Consider the following 26,046-nt stretch of genomic DNA (forward strand, 5'->3'; position numbering starts at 1 on the left):
AAAGCTGTTATCACACATAATGTGTGATGTGTCTTTCATAAGTATCTCATCTCTATATACTTACACATTTAAAGTATCCATTAAAATTTTTTGCATATGGGCACCAGAATGTATGTCCAAAAATGGTTATTTATGGAGGGCCCATATTTATTGCTTTTTATAACTCAGTATAATTTTTTTTAATTTTAAAAGAGGAAAATTTGGTGTCCCACTTATTTATGCATTCATTGGTTTTTGTATTGATTTTTAGAGAGAAACATCAACTAGTCCCACTTATTTACAGATTCACTAGTTGACTCATGCATGTGCCCTAACAGGGGATTGAACCTGCAACCTTGACATACTGGGACTTGGGGTGGCATTTTAACCAACTTTGCTTCCTGACCAGGGTTCATGGACTAATTCTTTTATGCACCCTGACCCATGATTGAACTTCCAACAATCCTGGCATATCCAGATAATGTTCTAACCCAGGGGTTGGGAACCTATGGCTCATAAGCAAGATGTGTCTCTTTTGATGGCTGCATCTGGCTCGCAAACCTTTAATTAAAAAAATGTTAAAAATATAAAACATTCTCATGTATTACAATCTATTCATTTCCTACCGCTCATGTTCATAGCTGCGGGTGGCTGGAACCAATCACAGCTGTCCTCCAGGACACCACCAAATTTTTATTGGATAATGCATAATGTACATGGGTCGCTGTATGGCTCTCACGGAATTACATTTTAAAATATGTGGCATTCATGGCTCTCTCAGCCAGAAAGGTTCCTGACCCCTGCTCTAACCAAATGAGCTCCCTGACCAGAGTCAAATGCATGAAGAAACTACACAATAGGTAACATTATGGCTAAATCACAAACAGTGGTTATGTCAGCATTGTACAATTTTAGCAATAACCCTAAATTAGCTTAGCCAGAACTCCATCCTCAGTATTTGATCACTGTCAATGATGGTGATGAGGTTTTCTTTATCCCTCCATCCTATTCCCTTCCCACAAATGTAACCCAGGTAGATATAACCCTGGGTTTGTCATCACTGACTCTTCAGGTTGGCCAGAATTCTCTATTATTCCAATTTGCTATCCTCATAATTTTCTATCCACCAATTCCCAACTACTTACTTGGGTATAAATGATCACTCATCCATGCTGCATTTAACCTAAGTATTCAGCATATAACTCTAACCCTACAAAGCAATCAGAACATAGTAACTATAGATGTTATCTCAGAGGTAAACAAGCAAAACTATACAAGAATATAAACTATGATTATACACAAAGTTTAATAACAGATAAGAGCCACTAAATGGTTAAGTCAGAACAATACTTAGCCTTTACAATGATGGGAGATTAGCTGCAAGGACACAAAAAGACAGACTGAATCCCTTAAAAAAATTTTTCCATAAAATTATGTTAACCAGGTTTGGCTATTATAACATCCATTTATTCATAGTAGCTGCCTACAACATCAGTGTGACAAAAATGGATTATTAGCCAACAGAAGAAATCAAAGGAACTGGGCACCTATGCCATTTGTGCTAAACTAACCTGTTCCAATTAATTCTTGATCCTTATATAGTTTAATGAACTCTGTAAAAACAGGCCTCTTAAAGATTTCTGTGACCTATAAAAACCCTGCTTCAAATATCTGAACTGTACACATCACCAAAAGGCCCAGGAGTACTTCTTGCTTCATGAAGAGATATTTCACAAATAGCTTTAGTGAATAACCAACCAATGTCCAATAACCAAACACTTCCAATTCTTTAATTTCGAGCATGATTATATTTCTACCTCTCTTATTAAGTCACACAGCAAAAAAGATTATGTTCAACTGTTTATTTTAGGAAAATCAAAATAAACACAGCACATGCAGTGCTAGCATCTAAAACCAATACAATAAGCAACTATTAAACCTACAGTGACTTGAGGTTCAGTGACTGCACTCAGCAAGTTTAAATCAATCTATATGTACTGACGGATACAAGTAAATGTAAATGTCACATATTATGGCAATACACAAAGATAACCACGTTTGAGGACTGAAAAAATGCTAGACAGTGAAAACCAAACCAAATAACTTAAAATACTCAAAATCTCTTGAGATTGTGGACACTTCCTACCAATGCTTTAAAATGTCATCAATATTTTAAAACAAGCATATCAAAACTTTAGCAAGTTTTAATTTTAAGCTGCCAATTTTGCCTTAAATTTCATCAGAATATTAGAGCTAATCATGTTGCCAATGTTGGGTCTGCTTAATTTGCTCAAGTTTAACAGGAGTTAACATTAAAAGCTCACACTACCCCGAAATATATTACCTACGGTGACAGTTAAGTGCCAGTGTTTATGTACTGTCTTTTGGTCAAGTTTCTTTAAACTTTCAAAGAATCACTTTAAGGCTTACAAAAATATATATTTGTCAAATGTTCAATAAATATTACAAACTAGCAGCAAAAAGTATCTTAAAATCTGTCATGTGCAAACAGTTTCTTCACAACTATTATCCCATGGTCCCAAAAAACTCTAGAATCTAGTTAAGCTGCAGTTAACAATTTCCAAGAGATAAAATAAGATTGGAAATTTACAAGAATACACATATATACATACATATATATATATCACGCATACATATATATAAAAATTTTTATGACTATGCAATAAAATAAGTACTTTGTAAAAAGTTATGGGCAAAGTGTAAAACAATCTAAACCTATACTAATTGAAATAGCACCATAACAAATGAGTTCAATACTATCAAATGCACCTACTTTATAAAGTTTTAGAACAAGGCACAAAATGCTTGAAAATCTATTGCACTTTTAAGAAATTTCTGCCTTCTTATGCCACTATAAAGATCACTGCTCTCTAACCATAAAATCAGCACAGAATTCTAAGTGGCAGAGGCATTTTTAGACAGACAACCATCTTTGGCCAAATTTAGCATAAAGAGAAAATAAATACAATGAAAACCTATGCAACTAAAATAAAACTAAAACTGCACTGTATAGAAATAACATCTTGTGCAGTTTAGTACATATTTCGAACCTGTGTGATCTCAAGGATTTCAGTTTGCTGTTTCTCTAATTTACGAAGTGTACAAGTGTAAGCCATTTCAACAAAGTGTCAACAGAGTAATAATTTGCATTAAATGAAGCCTGCTGCATAACACTCTCTGATCATATCCCCTTGACCAAAAAACACCAACACTAGCATGCATTTTGGACCGAATCCAACCAGACCCATTAAAAAAACAAGTCATTGCCATAGTCAGCCATTCCAATATTTCAGTATTTATGGCAGACATTAAAAATAATCTTATTCAATACTACTCCACATTTTAAAAATTAAACATTTAAACTTTTCTTATAATAGTATATTCACAATTGCCTAGCTTAGTAAAAACATTAAAAAAGAAACGGCTATATTTACTTGCATAAACTTTGAAGAGTGCTTTGAAAATGCCACCTCATCATGACTGGAATGACATATTTAAATACTACAAGGTTCTAAGTGCTTATCCAGAATAGAGTGAGCCAATCAGAACTTTAACATAATTCTGCCACATTAGAAACTTAACTGTTTAAAATGTTCTTCTCCCCAGTCTGTAAGTATCACAAAGTCCTAGCATAGGTTCCTGCCTAATATATTTTAACCTTTTAATATTTATTGATAAATTGATGACTCCTGTCAAGTTGTATCACATCTGTGTGCCGTTTGATTGTAACCCAACTTCAGCAATTTATTTTGTCAAAACAACTGATATCTTGAACATTACTAAGCCAAGAGGAAACCAAAACAGTAAGTTGTCTAAAGGTAAAGTTACAGTACATTAAGAAATAAATGATTCTCAGTTACATAGTTATAAAAGCAGCTTGGGATGAGAAATAAGCAGGAAGCAAGTTAATGCCAACTACAGCAATTAAGTCTTTGAACCAATTTCTGAATAGGGCTGTTACTGTTCTTTTCTTCTTGTGACTTTGAGCTTCCATGAATTTTCAGGAGAATCACAGCTGGTAATAATGTACTGAAGTTCTTAAAGCTATACAACAGTCTGGCTAAGTTACATATGGTTTCCATATTAGCATAGATGATATTACTGTAGCAGATTCAGTTGCCCCACCAGTCAACTCCCTGGGAGTTGTAATTTCCTCCATATCCGTCATTACTGTAGAAGCCTCCATAGCCACCTATCAAGAAATGTTTAAAGAGAGATTAGGTTACCTACTGTAAATTCTTTCCCTTGTTTCTCAAGTACTTTAATACAAGCCTAAAAAGAAGTACAACATTATGCACACTGAAAAATAAGGGGTAAAAGCTGTTTCCTAAGTAATAAAAAAATACTACCTCCACCAAATCCTCTGCTGCTGCTGTGACTACCTCCACCACTGCGGCTGCTGCTTGCACGACTACTACTGAAACCAGAACTGCTGGAACCACTACTTTGTCGATAGTCTCTGGCACCAAATCCTCCACTGAATCTACTATAAGGAAAAACATTGTGTGATGGTGTACAAATATAAAGTTCAACTAAAATGGCAACCCACACACAATTCCCCAAACTCCAATTTGTGATTTCTCACTTTTAAATTTTTAAAGAAAAAAACATTGATCTATTATCTGAGTTAGTTATGCAGCTGACTTTTACATGTGGCCTGACATATCAAACCCACACGTTGGTGTATTAGAATAACACTCTAACCAACGGAACTACCCAACCAGGGCCTCCAATTTCTGATTACTCATCTTATTTTCCACTGTAGTCTGTAGCAAGAATGTTTCTACCGGTCTCAGAAGTGACAGTGACCATTTCAAGTCAATTTCGCCCTTAAGAACATCCCTTTGCCAAAGCATATTTAGTAGCAGTGTTTTTACCTAACATTAAACATAACTTCCTACCCAAGGCAAATCATGGAAGTCAAAACAATTTGTACCTCTTAGAACGTCCACGACTGCTACCCTTATAGTGATGTTCATATGCCATATTTTCTAACCAAGATGGCACTTCTTGTTTAGCTTCCACAAGAAGATCCAACAAATCCTTTGTAATATTTGTATTTCTTTCATTAAAGAATGAGGTGGCAAGGCCTACAAAAACACAAAAAATTATATAGTCTAGGTTTTCATAAATTAGTCCTGTGTTCTTACTTTAATATGTAGATCATTTAAGTGAAACACCAAAACAGAACATAACTTATAATGTAACCAACTCAGAAAGTGAGATAAAAACTTAAAATGTGATATCTGATGACACATTTCCCTTTGAAAAGGACGGTTCCAGATTTTAGTTTCTGTATCAAACATTAAATAACCAAACACTTAACTTACCAAGGTTTCCTACACGTCCTGTACGGCCAATACGATGTACATATTCTTCAATATCACTTGGCAAATCAAAATTGATAACATGTTTCACATTTGAAATGTCTAGTCCTCTTGCTGCCACCTGAAAAATAATTTGTTTAAAAAAAAAAAAGGCAATATACAAACATGCTTAACTCAAAAATACAAAATATACACACAGCTGTAGCCACTAAAATAGGGCTTTTTCCTGAGCGAAATTGGTGAAGGGCTTCCTCTCTATCTCTCTGTGATCGGTCTCCATGGATACTAGTACAAGCATATCCTTCATGGTATAAGAAATCCTCCAGAGAATCAGCACCTTTTTTGGTCTCCACAAACACTAAAGTCAGCGAATCTTTCCCTGAAAAATTATATACAAAGGTTTTGTTTATTAAGAGCAACTCAGCATGAAGTAATGATGAGATCTAAGAATACTAACCAGCTTATTTCTCTTGACCTTAAATAAGCATGCATACATTGAAGTTAATAAAATAAGCTTTCATTCAAAGCTTAGAAAGATGGAAATAAGAAACAGTAAGAGCTAAAAAGATCCAAGCATTCTTCTTATGTCTGACACCATTAATAATTATTTTACCTGTTGCATTTAACAGATCAAGCAGGAATGACCGTTTGTCTGACTCTTCCACCCAAACTACTTTTTGTGTGATGTTCTCAGAGGTAGAACCAACTCTGCCTACAGCCAGAAAGATATATTCATCCAAGAAATCACGAGCAAGCATCTGAAAAGGGGAAGAAAATCTCACTTATTATCTACTTTATTTATTTTAAGAGAAAAGAAGGGAGACACAGACAGGGACAGAAGACAGGAAGGGAAATGGATGAGAAGCAGCAACTGGTTGTGGTACTTTAATTGTTCTTTGCTTCTCTTATGTGCCTTGACCAGGGGGTTCCAGCGGAACCAGTGACCCCTTTCATAAGCCAGAGACCATGGGGTCATGTCTATGATCCCACGCTCAAGCCAGCCATCCTACAGTTAAGGTGGTGACCCCAAACTCAAGCCAGCAGCACTCAGGTTGCATCCTTAGCATCCCAGGTCCATATATATTCACTATGTCTCCACCTTGTCAAGCTACTTTAATTTTCTAATTATCTACAGATAATGTATCACTGTTAACATGGTCTAAAAACAATTTTATCAACAAACCTGTATTTCCTTAGGAAAAGTAGCACTAAACATCATGGTGTGGCGAACACCCTTTGGTGGCATAGTATCTTGCTCAACAATACGACGTATCTGAGGTTCAAACCCCATATCTAGCATCCTATCGGCTTCATCCAACACCAAGTACCTGTTTCAAAAGACTCAGTTTAGAATTTCATGCAAGATTGCCCAGTGAGTGAGTACAGTTGCATTTGTAGTTATAATACAGTTATACTGTCATACCAACATTCTAGTCTCAAATTTCAACACATGTGAAACACATATACCACACAACCAAATTAGCTGCTATTTATTGCAAAAAATTTTACAAATGGTAATTTCCACCTCCTCCTCAAAAACAAAAACCTTCCAGTCAAGATGGCAGCACAAACACAGTACTTCCCCACCTCTTGCAACCACATCAAAATTAAAACTAAATTACGGCAAAACCATCATTCACAACTGCCTGAAATCTTGCTGAACAGAAGTTCAAAGATTAGGGATTGAAGATGTCACATTGAGACTGGTGGGAAGGTCAGAGATGTGGAACAGACTAGCCCCATTCCCATGAACAGCAGATTAAAACTGGGAGGGATATCTAAGCTGCAGAACTCCACCCCAAGAAAAGAGGGGCCCAGGGTCCCCATCCAAAGGTTCCTATGCCAGTAGAAGTCCCTAAAAAATTTTGGCTGTGAAACCCAGCAGTGAATGAGGCTGAGGAAGACAAGAGGGCTGCTGGAGTCACCAGCAATTCCTCTTAAAAGAGCCAGCACACAACTTATAAAAGTACTGACAGAGTTCCTTTAGTAAGACCTCTCCCTACAGTGTCAAAAGGTGGGTGCCACAGCCGACTCTCCATCAACCTAGCTCAAACTGTTCACACAACCCTGGAGATTCCCAAGACCCTACCACCAGCAACTTTTGGGCCCACTCAGTTGTTTCCAGTGGCTTTTACATATAAATGATCTCTTACTTCAGATTTTCACTCATACTTCAGATTTTCCTAAAATTTCTCAAAAGATGTAGTATCTGGTCTTAGCAAACCCTATAATTCTAAGTGCCCTAGGCCTGGCACTAGGAGCAGCTGGCCTTGGTTGGCAGCTTGGCCTCTTCTGGGCACAAAGCTACATATGGCTTTGTAGTTCATGCTAGGTGGCCGCAGGCAGAACACAGGAGACTGGCTTTGTTCTGAATCACCAAGGAGGCCCTGGAGCCAGTGCAATCAGCAGATAGCTTCAGACTGCATCCAAGTACCACCACTCAATCACCACCACAAGCAACACACTCAAGAGGTAAACTCTGGGAACCAGAGCCCTGATGATTAAGTACTGCTTAATTTTGATGGACTCCTGCACAGTTGAACCCTCATGGTGGTCAAAAACCAGTAATCATTGGTTGCAGCCAGTCCTTGTAGCTGAATGAACTGGGGATAAATCCTTCCCACTGATGTCCTCACCAAAAGAGGCAGGTGAACAAAGCCTCCATGGAGGTGGGTACACCTCAAGGTTCATGCCAGGAGGCTGTCCTACTGGACCTACTATACTAAACAAGGCCACTCTGTCAAGCGTGGGAGATATATGTACAGTTCTACTTAATACATAGAACCAAACACAGGGAGGTACCAAAATAAGGAGACAAACACATCCCCAATTAAAAAAAAAAAAACTCCAGAAAAAGAACTAAAACTAACTAGGATAAGCAATTTACCTAGATGCAGAGTTCAAAATACTGCTTAAAGCATGCTCAATAGACTCAAGGAGAATATCAAGAGCATAAAAAAGGATCAGCAAGGCTATAATTTATAATCAAATGATATATAAAGAACCCTCCCCAATGCCCGAAGAAGCTAAAGAAGTTCATCACCACCAAATCAGTATTATTACATGAAATGTGAAAGGATCTCCTTTAAGGATGATGAAAAAAATGATAAAAATATAAACAAAATGGCAAAAAATACCTATCTATTAACAATTAAACCTAAAAAAGATGAACAAGTAGAATACAAAAAATAAAAAAGTTAATTTTAATTTCAAAAAAATACATAGGAAGTTACTTTTTCTTCTTAAAATTAGACAATACTAGTAAAATGCAATTAAATTAATCATCACTAATATTTGTTTAAAGTTATACACCTATATAAAAATTTAACATACTTGCAAAAATCTAATCCAATCTTTCCTCGTTCCATCATATCCACTAGACGTCCTGGAGTGGCAACTAACAAGTGACATCCACGTTCTAAGTCTCGAATTTGCTGACCAATATCAGCACCACCATAAACCACACAAGGACGAACTCTAGACCGGTATGAAAACTATAAGCAAAGAATTTATTATGCAGTTAAAAATATCAGAATCAATGAAAATGCCAATAATCAACAATGAATGAAGTATGTATTTACTTTTCTGGCTTCCTCATAAATCTGCACGGCCAATTCTCTAGTTGGGGCTAAAATCAAGGAGATTGGGTATTGTTTACGGCGTCCATACCTCCCAGTTTCCTAAAAAGTAAGTACAATTTAAAAATCATTCATACTTTATAAATTGGATTCAAAGACCTAAAACTTTTAATCTTTTGAAAAGTCTAACAAAAAATTTCATTAAGAAAAAATATCCCCTTTTTAAGATTACACACAAACACAAGTTTTCACTGAGGAAATACACTGAAAAGAAAATGTAAATAAAGTATATTTAGAATAATTTAAAAGGTCCCAACAGATACTTACAAAACATTTTCTAAGAAAAAACTTATTTCACACAAATATCTTTACCTTCACTGCTTTCAAAGCCTCCCCTGGACCATCTGTATAAATTTGACTCAAGATGGGCAAAAGAAATGCTGCAGTTTTTCCAGACCCTGTTAAAAAAAATACTGGCTTATTAACTTTCAATATTAATAGTGTTTGAAATGTTCTTTTAGTAAAATTTTACTTACTCTAATTAATGGATTATATACATATTTTCTGGAAACCATGGCATGTTTATATGGCTCAGCAATTTATACCAAATGACTTCTCTGATCCATTTTAATCAGTGGATCCCTTTGTGTTCTAATTTATACAAAAACACAACCATTTTGCCTATTATCACACTAATTTCCATTTCAATACCTTGCGTATTACATATGTAGAAACATTAACAAGTGATCAGCAAACTTCCTGAAATATCTGACTGTAAAAGGTTTTGCAAGATAGTCTATCTCCTCTTGTAGAATAAAATAAAAGCTATGGGTCGAGTCCTTTCAATAAAACATTGTTTCGCCCTGGCCGGTTGGCTCAGCGGTAGAGCATCGGCCTAGCGTGCGGAGGACCCGGGTTCGATTCCGGCCAGGGTACACAGGAGAAGCGCCCATTTGCTTCTCCAACCCTCCGCCGCGCTTTCCTCTCTGTCTCTCTCTTCCCCTCCAGCAACCAAGGCTCCATTGGAGCAAAGATGGCCCGGGCGCTGGGGATGGCTCTGTGGCCTCTGCCTCAGGCGCTAGAGTGGCTCTGGTCGCAACATAGCGACGCCCAGGATGGGCAGAGCATCGCCCCCTGGTGGGCAGAGCATCGCCCCTGGTGGGCGTGCCGGGTGGATCCCGGTCGGGCGCATGCGGGAGTCTGTCTGACTGTCTCTCCCTGTTTCCAGCTTCAGAAAAAAGAAAAACAAAAAAAAAAAAAACATTGTTTCAAAAAAGGTGCTTAGCTGACCCAAGGCCTTAGGTTCGATACTAAGAAAATATACAATTCTATTTTTTTTTTCCTATTGGGGGGGATATTTTGCCAGAATTGGAAACGGGAAGCAGTCAGACAGAATCCCACATGCGCTGGACCGGGATCCACCCGGCATGCCCACCAGAGGGCAATGCTCTGCCCATCTAGGGTGTCGCTCTGCCGCAATCATAGCTATTCTAACGCCTGAGGCAGAGGGCACAGAGCCACCCTCAGCGCCCAGGCCAACTTTGCTCCAATGGAGCCTCGGCTGCAGGAGGGGAAAAGAGAGGAAGGAGAGGGGGAGGGGTGGAGAAGCAGATGGGTGCTTCTCCTGTGTGCCCTGGCTGGGAATCGAACCCAGGACTTCTGCACACCAGGCTGACGCTCTACCACTGAGCCAACTGGCCAGGGCATACAATTCTATTTTTTGAAGAAGGAAATACACTGACAATGACAAATGACTCAAATGACTCACATGTTATATAAACTACGCAGCCTTCCCATGCCCCAATTTCCAAAATACCAGAACAATGTGGGATTTAATTTTCTTTTGCCCATCTATTTTTATGGATCACAGGCTTTTCCCTAGTTTATATTTCTTATTCAAGTTATATTGCTAACTTTCTTCCACTGCATACACAATTTTCCTGTTACAACAACACTAGGTTGACAATCTATTATAAACTTTCCCAAGATATCATGATAAAAACATTAGTTTTAGCTAAAAGAACCGAAGATATAAGATAGACATTTTCACGTTATCTTTACCTAATCCAAAATACGTAATGTTAAATTAAATATGGGAGTCAGACCTCCATACTGAAAAAAACTATTTTTAGAGCAAGCCCAATTAAGACTTTTATTTTTTGTCAAGTGAGCTTACCTGTTTGGGCACAAGCCATCAAGTCTCTTTTTTCTTTGATAATAGGAATGGCATATTTTTGCACAGGAGTAGGCCGAGTATAACGAGTAAGCTCAATGTTCCCCATGATAATTTCTCCCATCTCAACATCACTGAACTGTTACAGAAATTAAACCAATCAGGTTTCAATCATTAAAACAGGTCAATCAGATACACTCAGAACTAGAAATGCCTTATCTGCTGAGAATTGTTTTATACTAATATAAGTACAGAAGTAACCAAATAAATGTCTAGTTGTGATTAAGTTCAGTTAATTTTAGGCAAAACTATCATGATATTGTTTAATTTTTAACTTTACTTTTTTTTCTTTTTCTAAATTAATTTTAGACAGAGAAAGAGAAAAAGGAGAGGCAGAGAAACTCCGAATCTTCTGTATGTGCCCTGACCAGCAATTCACCCAGCAACCACTACGTATCCAAATTATGCTTTAACCAACTGAGCTATCCCGCCAAGGCTTATCGTGATCTTTTGTTTTTTAAAGAAAACCTACTCCTGAATCTAATGTATAAAAATGTAATTTTGGGGCGTGGCCAGGTGGCTCAGTGGCTACAGGGTTGTCCTGCCATGTGGAAGTCCCGGGTTCGATTTCCAGTCAGAGTACACAGGAGAAGTAACCTTGTGTTTCTCCGCCTGCAACCCCCTCCGTATCTTTTTCTCTCCCCTCCTCTGACAACGATGGCTCCACTGGTTCAAGCACATCAGCCTCAGGCACTCAAGAGGGCTGGCTCCATGAAGCCTCCACCTCAGTCACTAAAAATAGTTCAGTTTTGAGCATGAACCCAGATTGTCAGAGCATCAACCCCAGATAGGGGTTGCCAGGTGGATCCCAGTCAGGGCGGCATGTGGGAGTCTGCTTCTCTATCTCCCCTCCTATCACTTGGAAAAGAAAAAAAAATATTTAATTTTGGATTTTTACTATGTTTGGAACTTTTTCACACCAATAGTACTCATAATAACATTAATTTCAGTCTCTCCTTTTTTTCATAAGACAATTAAGTTTTTGGTGACTTGACAGAAAACAAAAAACTTACACTTTCAATATGTGGAGGACAGTTATTGCCAGTTGCCTCTACTGGAATATCATCATATTTCTCAAAGTTAATCCCAGTGTTTCCTCCAGAAAACAGTTCCCTAAAATCAAATGATTATTACATGTTATAATAATAAGTTTCATAACAATCAGCATACATTTCAAAAACTTACTGCTCCAAACGTTCACTTGGTGTAAGTGGTTTTGACCAATCATCTTCATCTGATGATCTGTCAGACCATCGACTGTGTCCACTGCGATCAAATTTGCCAAAACCAGTCCTGTCACGACTGCCAATACTGTCATAGTCACTCCGTCCACGATCATCAAACCTGAACCAGCACAGGCAACTAATTAGTATGTTACTCATCCAATATCATATTACTATCTTTATAGACTTGTATATTAAGTTGAATTTTGTCCACAGGTATGTTTCAAAGATGTCAACAATTCAATTTTGGCTTTCTCAGCCATGAAATAAGGCTCTCTACATCATTCATTAAAAATAAAACCCAGCATTCTTTAGAACTTTTTACAAAATTATTCAGCTTAAACAGGTCTCACAAGTCAAGTGGTATTAAGACTTATAACTAGTATAATGTACTACTTCATGTCTTCATTTTAAAATATTAATATGCTTACCAGGAAAACAAATAAGTTATCTGGATATCAATTATCCTGGTATATCCATTTGGTTATATAGAAAAAGATAACGTAAGCCCTGGCTGGTTGGCTCAACAGTAGAGCATCGGCCCAGTATGTGGAAGTCCCAGGTTTGATTCCCGGCCAGGGCACACAGGAGAAGCACCCATCTGCTTCTCCACCCTTCCCCTTTCCCTTTCCCCCTCTATCTTTTCTCCTCCTAAAGGCAAGGCTCCACTCGAGCAAAGTTGTCTTGGGTGCTGAGGATGACTCCATGGCCTCCGCCTCAGGCGCTAGAATGGCTCCAGCAGCAACAGAGCAAAGCCCCAGGCGGGCAGAGCATCGCCCCCTGGTGGGCATGCCAGGTTGATCCTGGTCGGGCACATGTGGGATACTGTCTGACTGACTCCCCACCTCTAGCTTCAGAAAAATACAAAAAAAAAGGTAACTTATGGGATACGACAAGAATTTTAGCTTTATTTGTGAAAAACGATACACGACTAACCAAAGACATTAAGTTCTTAAGATCTACTTATCACTCTTGGCAGTCATAAAAAATGTTCAATTGCCACAGAGAAGGCTTAATTACATAAAAGTAAAAGATCCATTATGTCAAACAGCATATTCTTATGGTATATAAATTTCTATGTAACAGAAACCTAAAAAAGCTGATGAAGATATTTTAGAACCAAAAAGTACTAAGCCAGTATTTTGCTAACCACCTATCATAGAAACAAGTCTATAACAAGGGGGAAAATAAATCATGATTAAAGATCAAGAAATGAAACACAAAGAATGAAAACACATCAAACTAAGAGATATGATTCCTAAACAGCTACATTTGCAAGCTGAGAACTTACCTCCCCCTTGATCCACTCCCAGTGTAATAACTGGACTTTCCTCTTGAATCTCGAGACCCAAAACTGCTATATGCATCCTTATCTTTACTACTCCACCCTGAACTGTCTTTATCATAGAATCCTTAAAAAAAAAAGAAAATTAGAAGTTGACAATAGTTTTTGGAAGATTCCTGTCTTTTCAGATAAGTAGTTCTTCAAAGAAAGCCACCCTTAGCTTGTCCTTGGGATAGGAGACAGGGAAAGGGAAAACACCAAGAGTCAATGGGATTATTTTTTTATAGAACTGTTGGGCCTGAACTGTGGTGGTTGCTAATTCATAACCCTGGGCTTGCCTGATCAAGGCACATACGGAAAGCAACTACTTTTAGTTGATGCTTCTCACACACACACACACCCTCTTCCACTTATTTCTCTCTGTTTCTCTCCTCTCTCTAAAAATCAATAAATAAAATCTTAAAAAGAAATTTTTTGGACAGAGAAACAACATTTAGGTAATTAGTTTAGATCAACTATTTTACTATTAATCCTCTTTTCCTCTAAAAATTATTAAGCAAAGAAACTACATGGTTTAAAAACAATGTACTGAGTGAATACCACTCCTAAGAAATGAACAAAAACAATGAAAATAGAAGCCTACTACAGTGAAATTATTGTAAATAAGACTGTGGCAAGACTTTTTTTAACTGAATTTATTGAGGTAACATTGCTTCACAAAAACATACAGGTTCAAGTGTATAAAATAACATCAACTAAGGCTTCCTTAAAACTACCATGGCTCTCTATGGGATCACTGACATGACCTCATGGTCACTGGCTTGTAGCCCAAGGTCACTGGCTCAAGTGAAGGCCCATAGTCAAAGCACATATGAGAAACAATCAATGAACAACTAAGGTGCCACAAGTGAATTGATGCTTATCTCTCTTGCACACACTAAACAAACAAACAAAAGGATTGCTTTCAAAGAAATTCTCCCAATTTTAAAGGTCAAAGGCAGCAAGCTAGGGCAGTTGTAAGTAACCATGTTGTTACATTTCATCCCTAAACATTAACAAGTCCAGAGAGAAAAACTGACTTAATAAAATATATTCTACACTGCATATGCAATACACATTTTGAAATCACTCCCTAAATACAAAGTTACTTTGTGTACAATTATACCTAGAGAAAAGCTAAAAAATAAGAGATACATGCACTGGTAGCTGGTTCAGTGGATAGTATCATCCCAACCCACTAAGGCACATATGAGAAGCAACTAGTGAGTGCAGAACTGCAAGAAAGACCTGATGCTTTTCTCCTTCAAATCAAAGGTGGAAAAAAATTGAAGTCCTAACTAGGCCCTTGCCAGTTAGCTTAGTTGGTTAGAACGTTGTCCCTTAACATCAATGTTGGGCATCTGGTCCATCAAGGCATAAATGGAAAGCAACCAAAGAACACACAGCCCAAAGGGACAACAAATGTTTCCCTCTCTCTTCCCCTTTCCTCTGTCACTCTAAAAATCAATCAATAAAAAGCTTACCAGTATGTCAAATGTATTAGGACAGAAAATTTCAAGATTCATAAATGATGAAGCTCCAATTACAGGCCCTGAATTATACTCAAGCTGCTCATATGGGTTCTCTGTATTAAATGGTATAATATGAACTTGTTCAATAAAAAATATAAGGCAACAGTGGCAGTAACTGATCAACAGCAATATAAGTATGACAAATCAAGTGAGCATCCTCAATACCTAAAATATAATCTAGCTTAGTCTAAAATCTAAAAGAAGTAAATTGCCCTGGCTGGCTGGCTAAGTGGTAGAGTGTTGACTTATGTATGGATGTCCTGGGTTCAATTCTCAGTCAGGGCACACAGGAGAAGCACTCATCTGCTTCTCTACTCCTTCCCTGCCCTTTCAATCCCCCCCCCACCTTCTTGCAGGAATGGCTCAACTGAAGAAGTTGGCCCCAGGCACTGAGGATGACTCCATGGCCTCCACCTCAGGTGATAAAGAGATCAGTTGCTGAGCAGCTGAGTAACAGAGCAATGCCCCAGATGGGCAGAGCATCACCCCCTAGTGGGTTTGCCAGGTGGATCCCAGTCTGGATACATGCAGGAGTCTATCTCTGTCTCCCTTCCTCTCACTGAATAAAATAAACACACACACACACACACACACACACACACACACGTATACAAAAGAAATAAATTAAGTAAAAATAGTCAATATAAAGAATTTCAATGTTGTCTGCTTTGCTCCAGAAGATTTTTAAGGGTGTCCTCACAAGCACTTGTATGGAAGAATAACAATTTGCCTGACCTATGGTGGTACATAGGATAAAGTGTCAACCTGGAACATGAAGGGCGCCAGTTCAAAATCCCAGCTTTGCCTGGGATTTTTGATCAAGGCACATATGAGAAGCAGCTGCTACAAGTTCATGCTTCCTCCTCCCCTCACCTGCCCCCTTTTTCCCTTCTTTCTAAAATTAATACGATTTTTAAAAAAAGTATTTAGAAACTACAACTGAAATTTTAAATGACTTTTTTTTTTTAATGTGAGAGACAGGGAGGCACAAACTTCCACATGCACCCTGACTGAGATCCACCTGGCAAGCACACTAGGGGGCGATGCTCTGCCCATCAGGAGTGTTGTTGCCCCATTGCTCAGCAACTGAGCTCTTCTTAATGTCCGAGGTGGAGGCCACAAAACCATGCTCAGTGCCCAGGGCCAACTTACTCCAACTGAGCCATGGCTGCAGGAGGGGAAGAGTGAGATAGAAAGAGAGAGAATAGGGAAGGGTAGAGAAGCAGACAGTCACCTCTCCTATGTACCCTGACCCGGAGTCAAACTCAGGATTTCCACATCATGCCCACGCTCTTCTGCTGAGCCAACCTGCCAGGGCCTTATATGACTTAACACATTCAGGCATAAAACAGTGAAACATTTAGAGTCAACACAGACTTGCTTCAAAATACTAATTCCTGTAAGATTTAAAAAAACACTAATTTTAGAAAAATTTTTACTCACTTCTTAAATCATTTAGAAACCTTATGTACTTAAAAACAAAGATTTCTCAATCCATTGTCACAGATGTCTCAAAGTTTTAAAGTTAAAATTACACTGACGTATTATAAAAATTCCTATTTAAACATTAATCATCAAAATAACAAAGAACCCTTATTGTATTCCCCACCCTTATTTTATTTCATACTCATGTATACTGTTTTTCAAATCCTAGGTGTCCAACATATTGTGCCATCTGTATAAGCTCAGTGAGAAACAAGTATAACAGGGAAAAAAGAAAACTTCCATACTTGCCTATTTTCCCTGATGTACACGTATCTAAAACATACCTACTTCAAACCAAAGAGAAGGTAACAAGGATAAACTCACTAATATAGTTATCTATATGCAGACATTTTACTAAATGTTTTGAAGTTTTCAAATTTAGTTACTTTCCTTTTTACACTTCTACTTGTAGTAGCAAACCAGTCAACCAACAGCCTTTAGTAGACAGAAAAGACAGATTTTTTTTTTTCAGATGAAGGGAGATAGAAGGGTCAATTCGTTGTTCCACTTAGTTATGTCCTTTCTGATAGCTTCTCATGTGTGCCCTGACCAAGTCTTGAACCAGTAACCTTGTTGAGCTGGTGCACCATAAGGAACAAGCTAGCAACCTTGGTATGCTGAAACAATGCCCTTCTCCACTATGCAACCAAACAGGGTAGTCTCTTTCATTTCTTAATTTCCTACAGTACTGTCAGTCCCTCTGAAACACTTAATATATCCAGAATGCAATTCCACCAATATTCACGATAAAAGAAATCTCTAATTACTTGTAAAAAAATCCTATCAGCTAAGTGATCACATACAGACTTAAGTCTAATGCTATATGCTACACGCTACATGTAGACATTATACCAAAATACAAGCCCTGCCTCCCCCCCCCCCCCACTTCTTTCTCTACAATTTTTCTTTTGGCTTTTACTTTCCATTCTTGAAAGCCTTAGGTTCCTACTGGTGAACACACAGTATGTAAACTGTTATCCATCACTCTACATTAAAAACATAATACACTAAAAGGTATCAATATTTTAATATCAAATAAAATTTAGGCAAAACGACAATAAACAATTCCTCCAACCTATCAAATGTGTTCCAAAATGCTCTAATCTTCTCATTGTTAACTATTCTGTAATAACCCCCTTTTTTCACGTTGGCAACATGTTAAAACTCAGTAAATAGGACTTGATTGCCATGTGATTATGTAATTGGGCACACCCACAAACAACACACCTCTTTCAAAGTGAATATCAATGTTTACCTACAGATGAGCAATGAGTAGTGAAATTATACTAGCAAAACTTTGGGCTCAAAGTTGCTCAGAAGTAAGAACAATCAATCCATTATGCGGCATAAATTAACTTTTTCAAAGTTAGAAAATGCTAGTTCTTGAACACAGAAAGAAATACAAGACAGTAACTCTGTATACACTTCCCAAAGTTACCTCAAAGCAGCATTAACCACCTACCTTTCGATGCTTCTTTGTTTCGTAAGTGAGGAGGTATATAGCGTCCTTCTAAAGAGAAAATATAAGATTAAAAGCATTTCATATTGTCTAAGGGCCAGCTTTTTATAAAAAAATTTTAAAAGTCCTACAAAAACACTTTAAAAACTGATTTTCTGGCCCTGGCCGGTTGGCTCAGCGGTAGAGCGTCGGCCTAGCGTGCAGAGGACCCGGGTTCGATTCCGGCCAGGGCACACAGGAGAAGCGCCCATTTGCTTCTCCACCCCTCCGCCGCGCTTTCCTCTCTGTCTCTCTCTTCCCCTTCCGCAGCCAAGGCTCCATTGGAGCAAAGATGGCCCGGGCGCTGGGGATGGCTCTGTGGCCTCTGCCCCAGGCGCTAGAGTGGCTCTGGTCGCAACATGGCGACGCCCAGGATGGGCAGAGCATCGCCCCTGGTGGGCGTGCCGAGTGGATCCCGGTCCGGCGCATGCGGGAGTCTGTCTGACTGTCTCTCCCTGTTTCCAGCTTCAGAAAAAGGAAAAAAAAAAAAAAAAGGAAAAAAAAAACAAAACTGATTTTCTTTAAATATTTTTCAGCAGGGAGAAATATCTAAAAACAGGCTATGTTCATTTAATAGCCCCCTCCCCACCCAAATGGGTATAAAGATGCAAATGTAGAAACATGGATTTTAAGAAAAATTCTCAAGCCAAGTACATTTCAGTAGCTACTACTGGTTATTTAATAAATGCTTTAAAAGGCCCTGGTACTTTAGGTATTTGTTACATGAATTATACATTTAATAAATATAATCAAAACTGCAACATAATGGCTTACAAAGGAAAAAAAGTCTACTGAATAAATTAATTTCAATTACTCCCCAAAAAAGGCTATTTTTACTCAAGTACAATTACCATACAATAAAAATAAATAAAAGCTGGAAAGAAAAATGATTCCAACAAAGAACTGGTGGTATTAACCTTGAGTTTCCTGACTTAAGACAATAATCTAGCCTATGATTAATAAGAAACAAAAGAACAAAGCAGAAGGAAGTCAACAATTACCTAAAAATCTGCATTAACTAAATCCCTAACTTTTGGACTGAATTAAGTATTCCAAACTATTAGTATAATTAAATCCTTATAATATTCATATAACAGCAAATAAGATGCAATATGAATTAACCAAATTACTAGAGGCTTTTGAGCTCCCCCACTGGCTTTTTGAAAACTTGGGTCTAAGGTGAGATCTGCTGCCAATTCTTTCAAAGAGACTCAAAAGTATATGAATAAATAATTAGATTAATAACCACGCCTCTTTTCAAAAATATCTTTATTTCAAAAGAATTTTGAAACAGGGCTGACATTTTAATCCTATCACCCAAGAATCTGTATCATTAAATCTCTAGTTTTTCATGCGAAATGAGTACGGGGAGTTCTCTAACACATAAATGCACAGGCTCGCTTTATTAGTTTGAATACATTTCAGGTCAATTCATAAGAGAAATGGACATATCTTCATCTTATTCCTGCTTGACTGCAATTTATACTAGACATAGTTTTCTACAGATGCAAATATTTAACATTTCTTTAAGTGATTAGCTGCTTACACTAAAAAAGAGCCAACCAACTGCTTTTATTATCCAGACATGCTAAAATACTTGAAACAGTTATAAGTAAAAATAGAAAAACAATTATTTTAAAATCAGAAAGTGCAATGAAATAGTAATATTAAGCTCTAATTTTTCAGAAATAATACTTACTGCTTGCTGTACTTCCCCCTTTACTCTGATTATCAGGAGAATTCAGGTCTAGACCAGCCAGCTAGAAGAGAGATATTAACAGCTCAGATGCTGACATACTATATATTCTACTACTAAATGGGTAAGGTTGGGGGCGGAAGAATCAAAGCACAGATACCCTTACAAAAGGCTAATGGGTTCCTAAACTCCAGACCTACCCAGGTAAGGCTAAGTTCCTTAATCTTTATGCCCTGTCTGCTTTTCTGGTTCTAAGAATGCTTTTTCAAGGAGGACTGGTGTTAAAAGTACACCCACAGAGATGATTCAAACACATTCATCCAAAACAAGTTTTCCTGTAATAATTTTTCACAGTAAAAGCTCTGCAATCATCAAAAAAGTTACCATAATTATCTCAAAGCCACTGGTTTTCTACTTGTTATTATTTTAAGCCTCCAATGTATACACGAAAAACGTTAGAGCAATCTGAAGGTTACTTATGTGCTTAGGACAGTACAACTCTTTTAATATAAATAAATTCCTAAGCAGCAGCACCACCACCACATATCATGCATTGATAGTACTGTGCCATTTTACTTAACACTGCACACTATAAAACAGTATTTCTTTCTTTTGTTTTGGAAATAAGTACAGAAAAGTCATCTGTCACAGAATTACTAAGTGGCACAACTGACATTCCAAACTTCCAAAAGATCTTTTCCCACCTGTCCCTTTTCACAGAGATGTCAACATCACGGAAAAAAGATTATTTTGCCATATAGTATCATGTAATAAAGCAGAACCACTTAACGAAGAACCAAGCAGAAGAAGAACCACTCAGAAGGAGTAAAATAATTATATATGCACAAATAAAAACTTTAAAACATTTTAAAAGCTAACGGTTTCCATTGATTTGCAAATAAACTTTGGTGCATCATGTCTATAAACACTGCAGTAAGAAGTTCAAGATAGACAGGCGGTGGAGCATCAGCCCAGCATGTGGATGTCCCAGGTTCAATTCCCAGTCAGGGCACACAGAAGATGCGACCATCTACTCCGCGCCCCTCCCCCTCTCCTCTCCCATAGCCATGGCTCAAGCTGTTGGGGCAAAGCTGGACCCCAGCGCTGAGGATGGCTCCATGGCCTCACTTCAGGCGCTAAAATAGCTTGTTGCCGAGCAACAGAGCAAAGCATCGCCTGGTAGGGGGCTTGCGGTTGGATCCTGGTCCTGGCGCATGCGGAAGTCTGTCTCCCCACCTCTCAATAATAAAGAGAGAAAAAAAGTTCAATATAATATCAAATTGTATCCACAATCCATTCGAGATTCTATAAATTATGAACCTTCCCCAGACTGCAATTGCTTACTAAAGAATGCAAATGGCGCAGACAGCACAATATACCAAAAATTAAATGGATTCCAGCTATACAAAAAACGTTACAATGTCATTGTCTGCACTTTTTTCTTTTTTTCCCAGAGACAAAGAGATAGACAGGGACAGACAGACAGGAACAGAGAGAGATGAGAAGCATCAATCAAAAGTTTTTCCTTACGACACCTTAGTTGTTCATTGATTGCTTTCTCATATGTGCCTGACTGGCGGGCTCCATCAGACCTAGTGACCCCTTGTCCGAGCCAGCGACCTTGGGTCCAAGCTGGTGAGCTTTGCTCAAACCAGATGAGCGCGCGCTCAAGCTGGCGACGTTGGGGTCTCGAACCTGAGTCCTCAGCATCCCAGTCCGATGTTCTATCCACTGTGCCACCGCCTGGTCAAGCTGTTTGTACTTGATACCAGATTTTAAATTTCTATGCTTTTTAACATACCGAATATCGGTACACTGCACGTGTTAATACAGCAATACTATTAGCGAAAATGTCCTTAAACATATGATCAAAAATAATGTATGATCCAGTCGTGTCATTAAGCTTTGTTCCACAATAATTCAGGAGTCTGACAAAGGTTTTTGAAAAAGGTTGACGCCCCAAATCAGCAATTTTCAGCTGGTATTCCGCCTGCATTTTTAAAACATACGAGGCCCTGGCCGGTTAGCTCAGTGGTAGAGCGTCGGCCTGGTGTGCAGAAGTCCCGGGTTCGATTCCCGGCCAGGGCACACAGGAGAGGCGGCCATCTGCTTTTCCACCCGCCCCCCCCTCTTTCCTCTCTGTCTCTCTCTTCCCCTCCCGCAGCCAAGGCTCCATTGGAGCAAAGATGGCCCAGGCACTGGGGATGGCTCCTTGGCCTCTGCCCCAGGCGCTAGAGTGGCTCTGGTCGCGGCAGAGCGACGCCCCGGAGGGGCAGAGCATAGCCCCCTGGTGGGCAGAGCGTCGCCCCCTGGTGGGCGTGCCGGGTTGATCCCGGTCGGGCGCATGCGGGAGTCTGTCTGTCTCTCCCCGTTTCCAGCTTCAGGGGAAAAAAAAGAAAGAAAAAAGAAAACATACGATAGTCAAGGGGCACTGACATCTTTTCCTTTAGATTTTTTTTTTTAAAGTCAACAACAAACACAAGAGCCCTTCCTTGTGAATTAATGAAATTATACGTTTTGCCCCCATCGGGTAGTCAAAGAACGTGTATTTTAGGAGTTTGTGTGCCTTGAAATGAAAAAGGTTGAAAACCGCTGCCCTAAATCAATTCCGTTTATTAAATGTGTAAGACAGAAGCCGAGACAAAATTTTGCTCACTTAATTTGTCCGAAAGACTCACTGGAGTTTCTCTGGAGGCAATAATAGTACGATAACGAAGTGGTTATCTCCAATCAAGGAAAACAAGCCTCCAACTGCTCTTAGTCCCAAAACCTCAAGAAAGAAGAGGATATGATTTGGCTTTAACCTATTTTAACGTTTTTTTCCTCAGGGACGACAAAATCAGTAACAAAAAAACATTGCCTGCCCTGACAATCCTCTTTTAAGTCTTTTCCTGTGGTCGACTCCAGAGTCCAACGCCTAATATAAAAATATACAACTTAGTGTACCTTTCCCTCAAAAGAGCAAAAACTACAGGTAAAGACATCAAGTTTTCGTTGTAACTAAGTAAAGAAAGTAAGGGAATTAATTCCATATCTGAAATATCTGTAGTCTCCCAGATTAATACCTGCCAGAGTCTTATTTCCATTATGCCCAGAGCTTGGTCAAAACAAGCACGCGGCGGCCATGTTTTCCCTTCCCTCACCACATCTTTTTCCGGCGCTTCTGCGTAACAAAACTTTCCACTCCGGAAACATCATCACCAGCAGCACCTGATGGCAACAGCTCAACGCCCAAGAAATAACAAGGTAGCCACTTGGCTGTCTTTACAGTCAGTTGCATACCTGAGTCCGACAGTACCTCGTTTTCCGTTAGCGGACCGCAGGCGTCCGTACGCCTGCAGTCCAAAGGATACCGCCAACATTAGTCTGAGAAATACCCGCTTCCCGTCCTCCCGACAGTCCATGACCGCAGTCCGCCTGGTACCAACGACATCTCTGGGCTTAAATCAGTATCATCCAATAATACTAATCATTTCAAAACTAAAAATGGAACCCATCCTCATACCTTCATCCTATCACTCTTCAATCGGTACTTACAGAGGTTTCTAGGGCACCATGCAAGCACACAAAAGCCGCCATTGTGCGTAGGCGGGTACGATATAGCCCAAGCCGATCCACAACCCGACTCAAATAACAGTTACAACAAACATTAATGTAACCAATCGACTCTTCTTTTCTCACCGTATCCCATACAAAATTTAACAAATCCACGAGGACCCACGATAAAGTAAAAGGCGGTGGTCGGTTATTACTGCGTCACAATCCCCGTTAAGCGAGGGAAATGGAAACACAAATACTCTCAATAAGCACACTCAGGCTCACCTGCTGGTCCAACTCGTGTGCGTTGTCCACCGCCACATGCCTCATGCCGGAAGACGACCGAGGATTCGGAGTATCCAATTGTCGATCCAGCTTGCCGGATGTCTACAGCTCTCTGAGGTACAAAGCTTGGTCGAGGCCACAACACATGTACTTCGAAGGCTCTAGGCCACAACGTAAGTTGTGACCATCCCTCTCCTGCCTTGCCCCACCACCCACACTCCTTCTATTTCTACGGTTACTTCTAACTTGCGTTTTGTCAAAATCTCGCGCGATCTTCTCGTCAATCTCGTTCCCAAAGGATCTCAAAACTCGCGAGACTTTCACTTCCTCCGTCCTCCTCCCCCCCACCCGGACTCTAGCGAAGCCTTGAAATTCTTGGAAGTTAGCAGGAACCAGCCCTTCACTTTTTCTACCAAGTGGGAAGTGTTAAACATACCTTGGGGGCACACATTATCTTTCCCATCCTCCTATTTTCCCTTCTACTTCTACTGCTTTTCCTTTATCTTCCCTTTATGTTTCGGGAATCGGAAGTTTTGTAAAACGTCTGGGTTCTAATTAGCCCACTCGCTTTTTGGAAGCCTTCCCCAAATCGGTAGTAGTAAAGAAAAAACACTGAAACCGACTAGATTGAGGGTACCATGACCGCAGGTGTCCAAAGTACTGACCTTTTAAACAAAGATCGTCGATGACTTGAGTAGTATCTTTCAGTTGGAAAGGCTAAGGAGGAGGAGGTTGACACATGCTCTCTGCAGTAGCTGGATGCTGCCCGGCGTGAGTGGCTTAAGCTGCCGGGGCTTGGCCAGATACCCGAAGCCTCTCCGGTTTCCTAGCGGGAACTTCGCGTTTCAGTCTGGTGTGGGCTCCGCGTCACCTGGTGACGGAACAATGAAACAATTATAAGGTGAATGAAGCTAATGATACCGCACTTCTCTGAAGACCTCCTCTTACTTTCCTCCCGCCCACTGCCTCTATCCCAATCTCACTATTACCCCCTCCATCAGTCCCTTAGTCTACATTAGGTTTTTTATTTCTCCAGCGGTCTAAGTCTTGTAGCCGCTGGTGGTACACTACCCACGGGACTCTGGACATAGTGAACGACACTCTTGATGCCCGAGGAACTCAGGGTTGTTTGTGGCTAAGAGTAATCACTCGGCCAAAGGAACACTGAGTTTACCAAACTAAGCTCGAAACGACCCCTAAGTCTGCTGCTGTGGGTAATAAATGGAAAGAAATGGGCCTTTGAAGTTGTTTTTCCCGCCCTCTTCGCGATTACTTAGTCTTTATGCAGCACCATAACCTCCTCAAATGTCTGAAAATGCAATCACTACTAGATCCTTGGCTTTAAATGAGCAGCAGGATGTACATACTTCCCTAAACACTCTTACATTTCTGTTAGCACAAGCTTTTTCACTATCCTTGACAGGGTCTCCTGTTGCTAGGATTGGGATAGCTCTGGTCTCTAAACATTTACAACACAGATGTTTCTTAATCTTCAGTTCCTTCCTCCCTCCCTCCCTCCCTTCCTTCCTTCCTCCCTCCCTTTCTCCCATTCTCCCTTTCTCCCTCCCTCCCTTTCTCCCTCCCTCTTTTGTTTTCTGTCCTTTTCTCTTTTCTTTTTGGAATTTTTATGTATTGATTTCAGCGAGATAAAAAAAAAGAGAGAGAAAAACATTGATCTGCACTTCCCCACCGTGCTCCTGAGCTCTCTGGAAGGCTAGGGCCTTCTTTGGTTTCAAAATTGAAAAACTCAAAGGTAATTCAACAAGTCACTTTTCTCCTTTGTCATATTTTGTCAACTGAATTAAATCAGCCTTTCTATGGGATATTTCTTCCAGAGGACATTTTTACCATAGTGAAATTAAAATTTATAGGGGTATAAATTAAAACCACTAGTGCTGGGTGTCTGAGGGAGGTTGAACACATCAGCATACATTGATAGTAGATTTGGGCATCTGAAAGCCGTATAATTATGTTAACCACTGTCACCCCTATCAATCAAATTTTAAAAAAAAATACTGACTGAGTTTCTTCCCAGAGTGACCTAATTGTAATACAAAGAAATAAAAGGAAAAATAACTATTAACACATAAATGTCCTACACAACCAAACACTGACAACAGTTAACACTTGTCCCATTCAACCACAATAGAAACAAAATATGTTCACACCTCATGTATAAAGTGTTGCTGTTGCTAATATTAGGTGACAACATTACACATTTACCTTAAATTAAAAGGTAGTTGCAAAAAATCCACTATGTTAAAAGTAGTCAATATTTTATATTAAATAAAATTCAACTGAGTAAATTTTGTGAAAAGTTGCCTTTCT

The 26,046-nt window shown here is 39.2% G+C and overlaps 1 protein-coding gene across 2 annotated transcripts; it reads right to left on the bottom strand.

Annotated features, from left to right (window-relative positions):
- Positions 1 to 1,821: 1,821 nt before the first annotated feature.
- LOC136317056 (ATP-dependent RNA helicase DDX3X-like) lies at positions 1,822 to 23,945 on the bottom strand. Of its 2 annotated transcripts, none has more exons than XM_066249559.1 (17): positions 23,719 to 23,945; positions 19,900 to 19,960; positions 18,165 to 18,212; positions 13,653 to 13,773; positions 12,324 to 12,482; positions 12,152 to 12,251; positions 11,082 to 11,217; positions 9,278 to 9,363; positions 8,909 to 9,007; positions 8,661 to 8,821; positions 6,511 to 6,655; positions 5,941 to 6,085; positions 5,525 to 5,706; positions 5,331 to 5,448; positions 4,937 to 5,090; positions 4,350 to 4,483; positions 1,822 to 4,192 (listed from the first exon to the last, which is right to left on the bottom strand). In XM_066249559.1, exons 1-17 carry the CDS (start codon positions 23,761 to 23,763, stop codon positions 4,113 to 4,115), a joined length of 1,974 nt encoding a protein of 657 aa, XP_066105656.1. In that variant the 5' UTR covers positions 23,764 to 23,945; the 3' UTR covers positions 1,822 to 4,112. The 2 variants fall into 2 exon arrangements, with proteins under 2 accessions (XP_066105656.1, XP_066105655.1); XM_066249558.1 differs by having other exon boundaries at positions 4,350 to 4,486.
- Between the last annotated feature and the right edge of the window lie 2,101 nt (positions 23,946 to 26,046).

The sequence above is a fragment of the Saccopteryx bilineata genome, chromosome X (genome assembly GCF_036850765.1).
Source record: "Saccopteryx bilineata isolate mSacBil1 chromosome X, mSacBil1_pri_phased_curated, whole genome shotgun sequence".
Lineage (NCBI taxonomy): Eukaryota > Metazoa > Chordata > Mammalia > Chiroptera > Emballonuridae > Saccopteryx > Saccopteryx bilineata.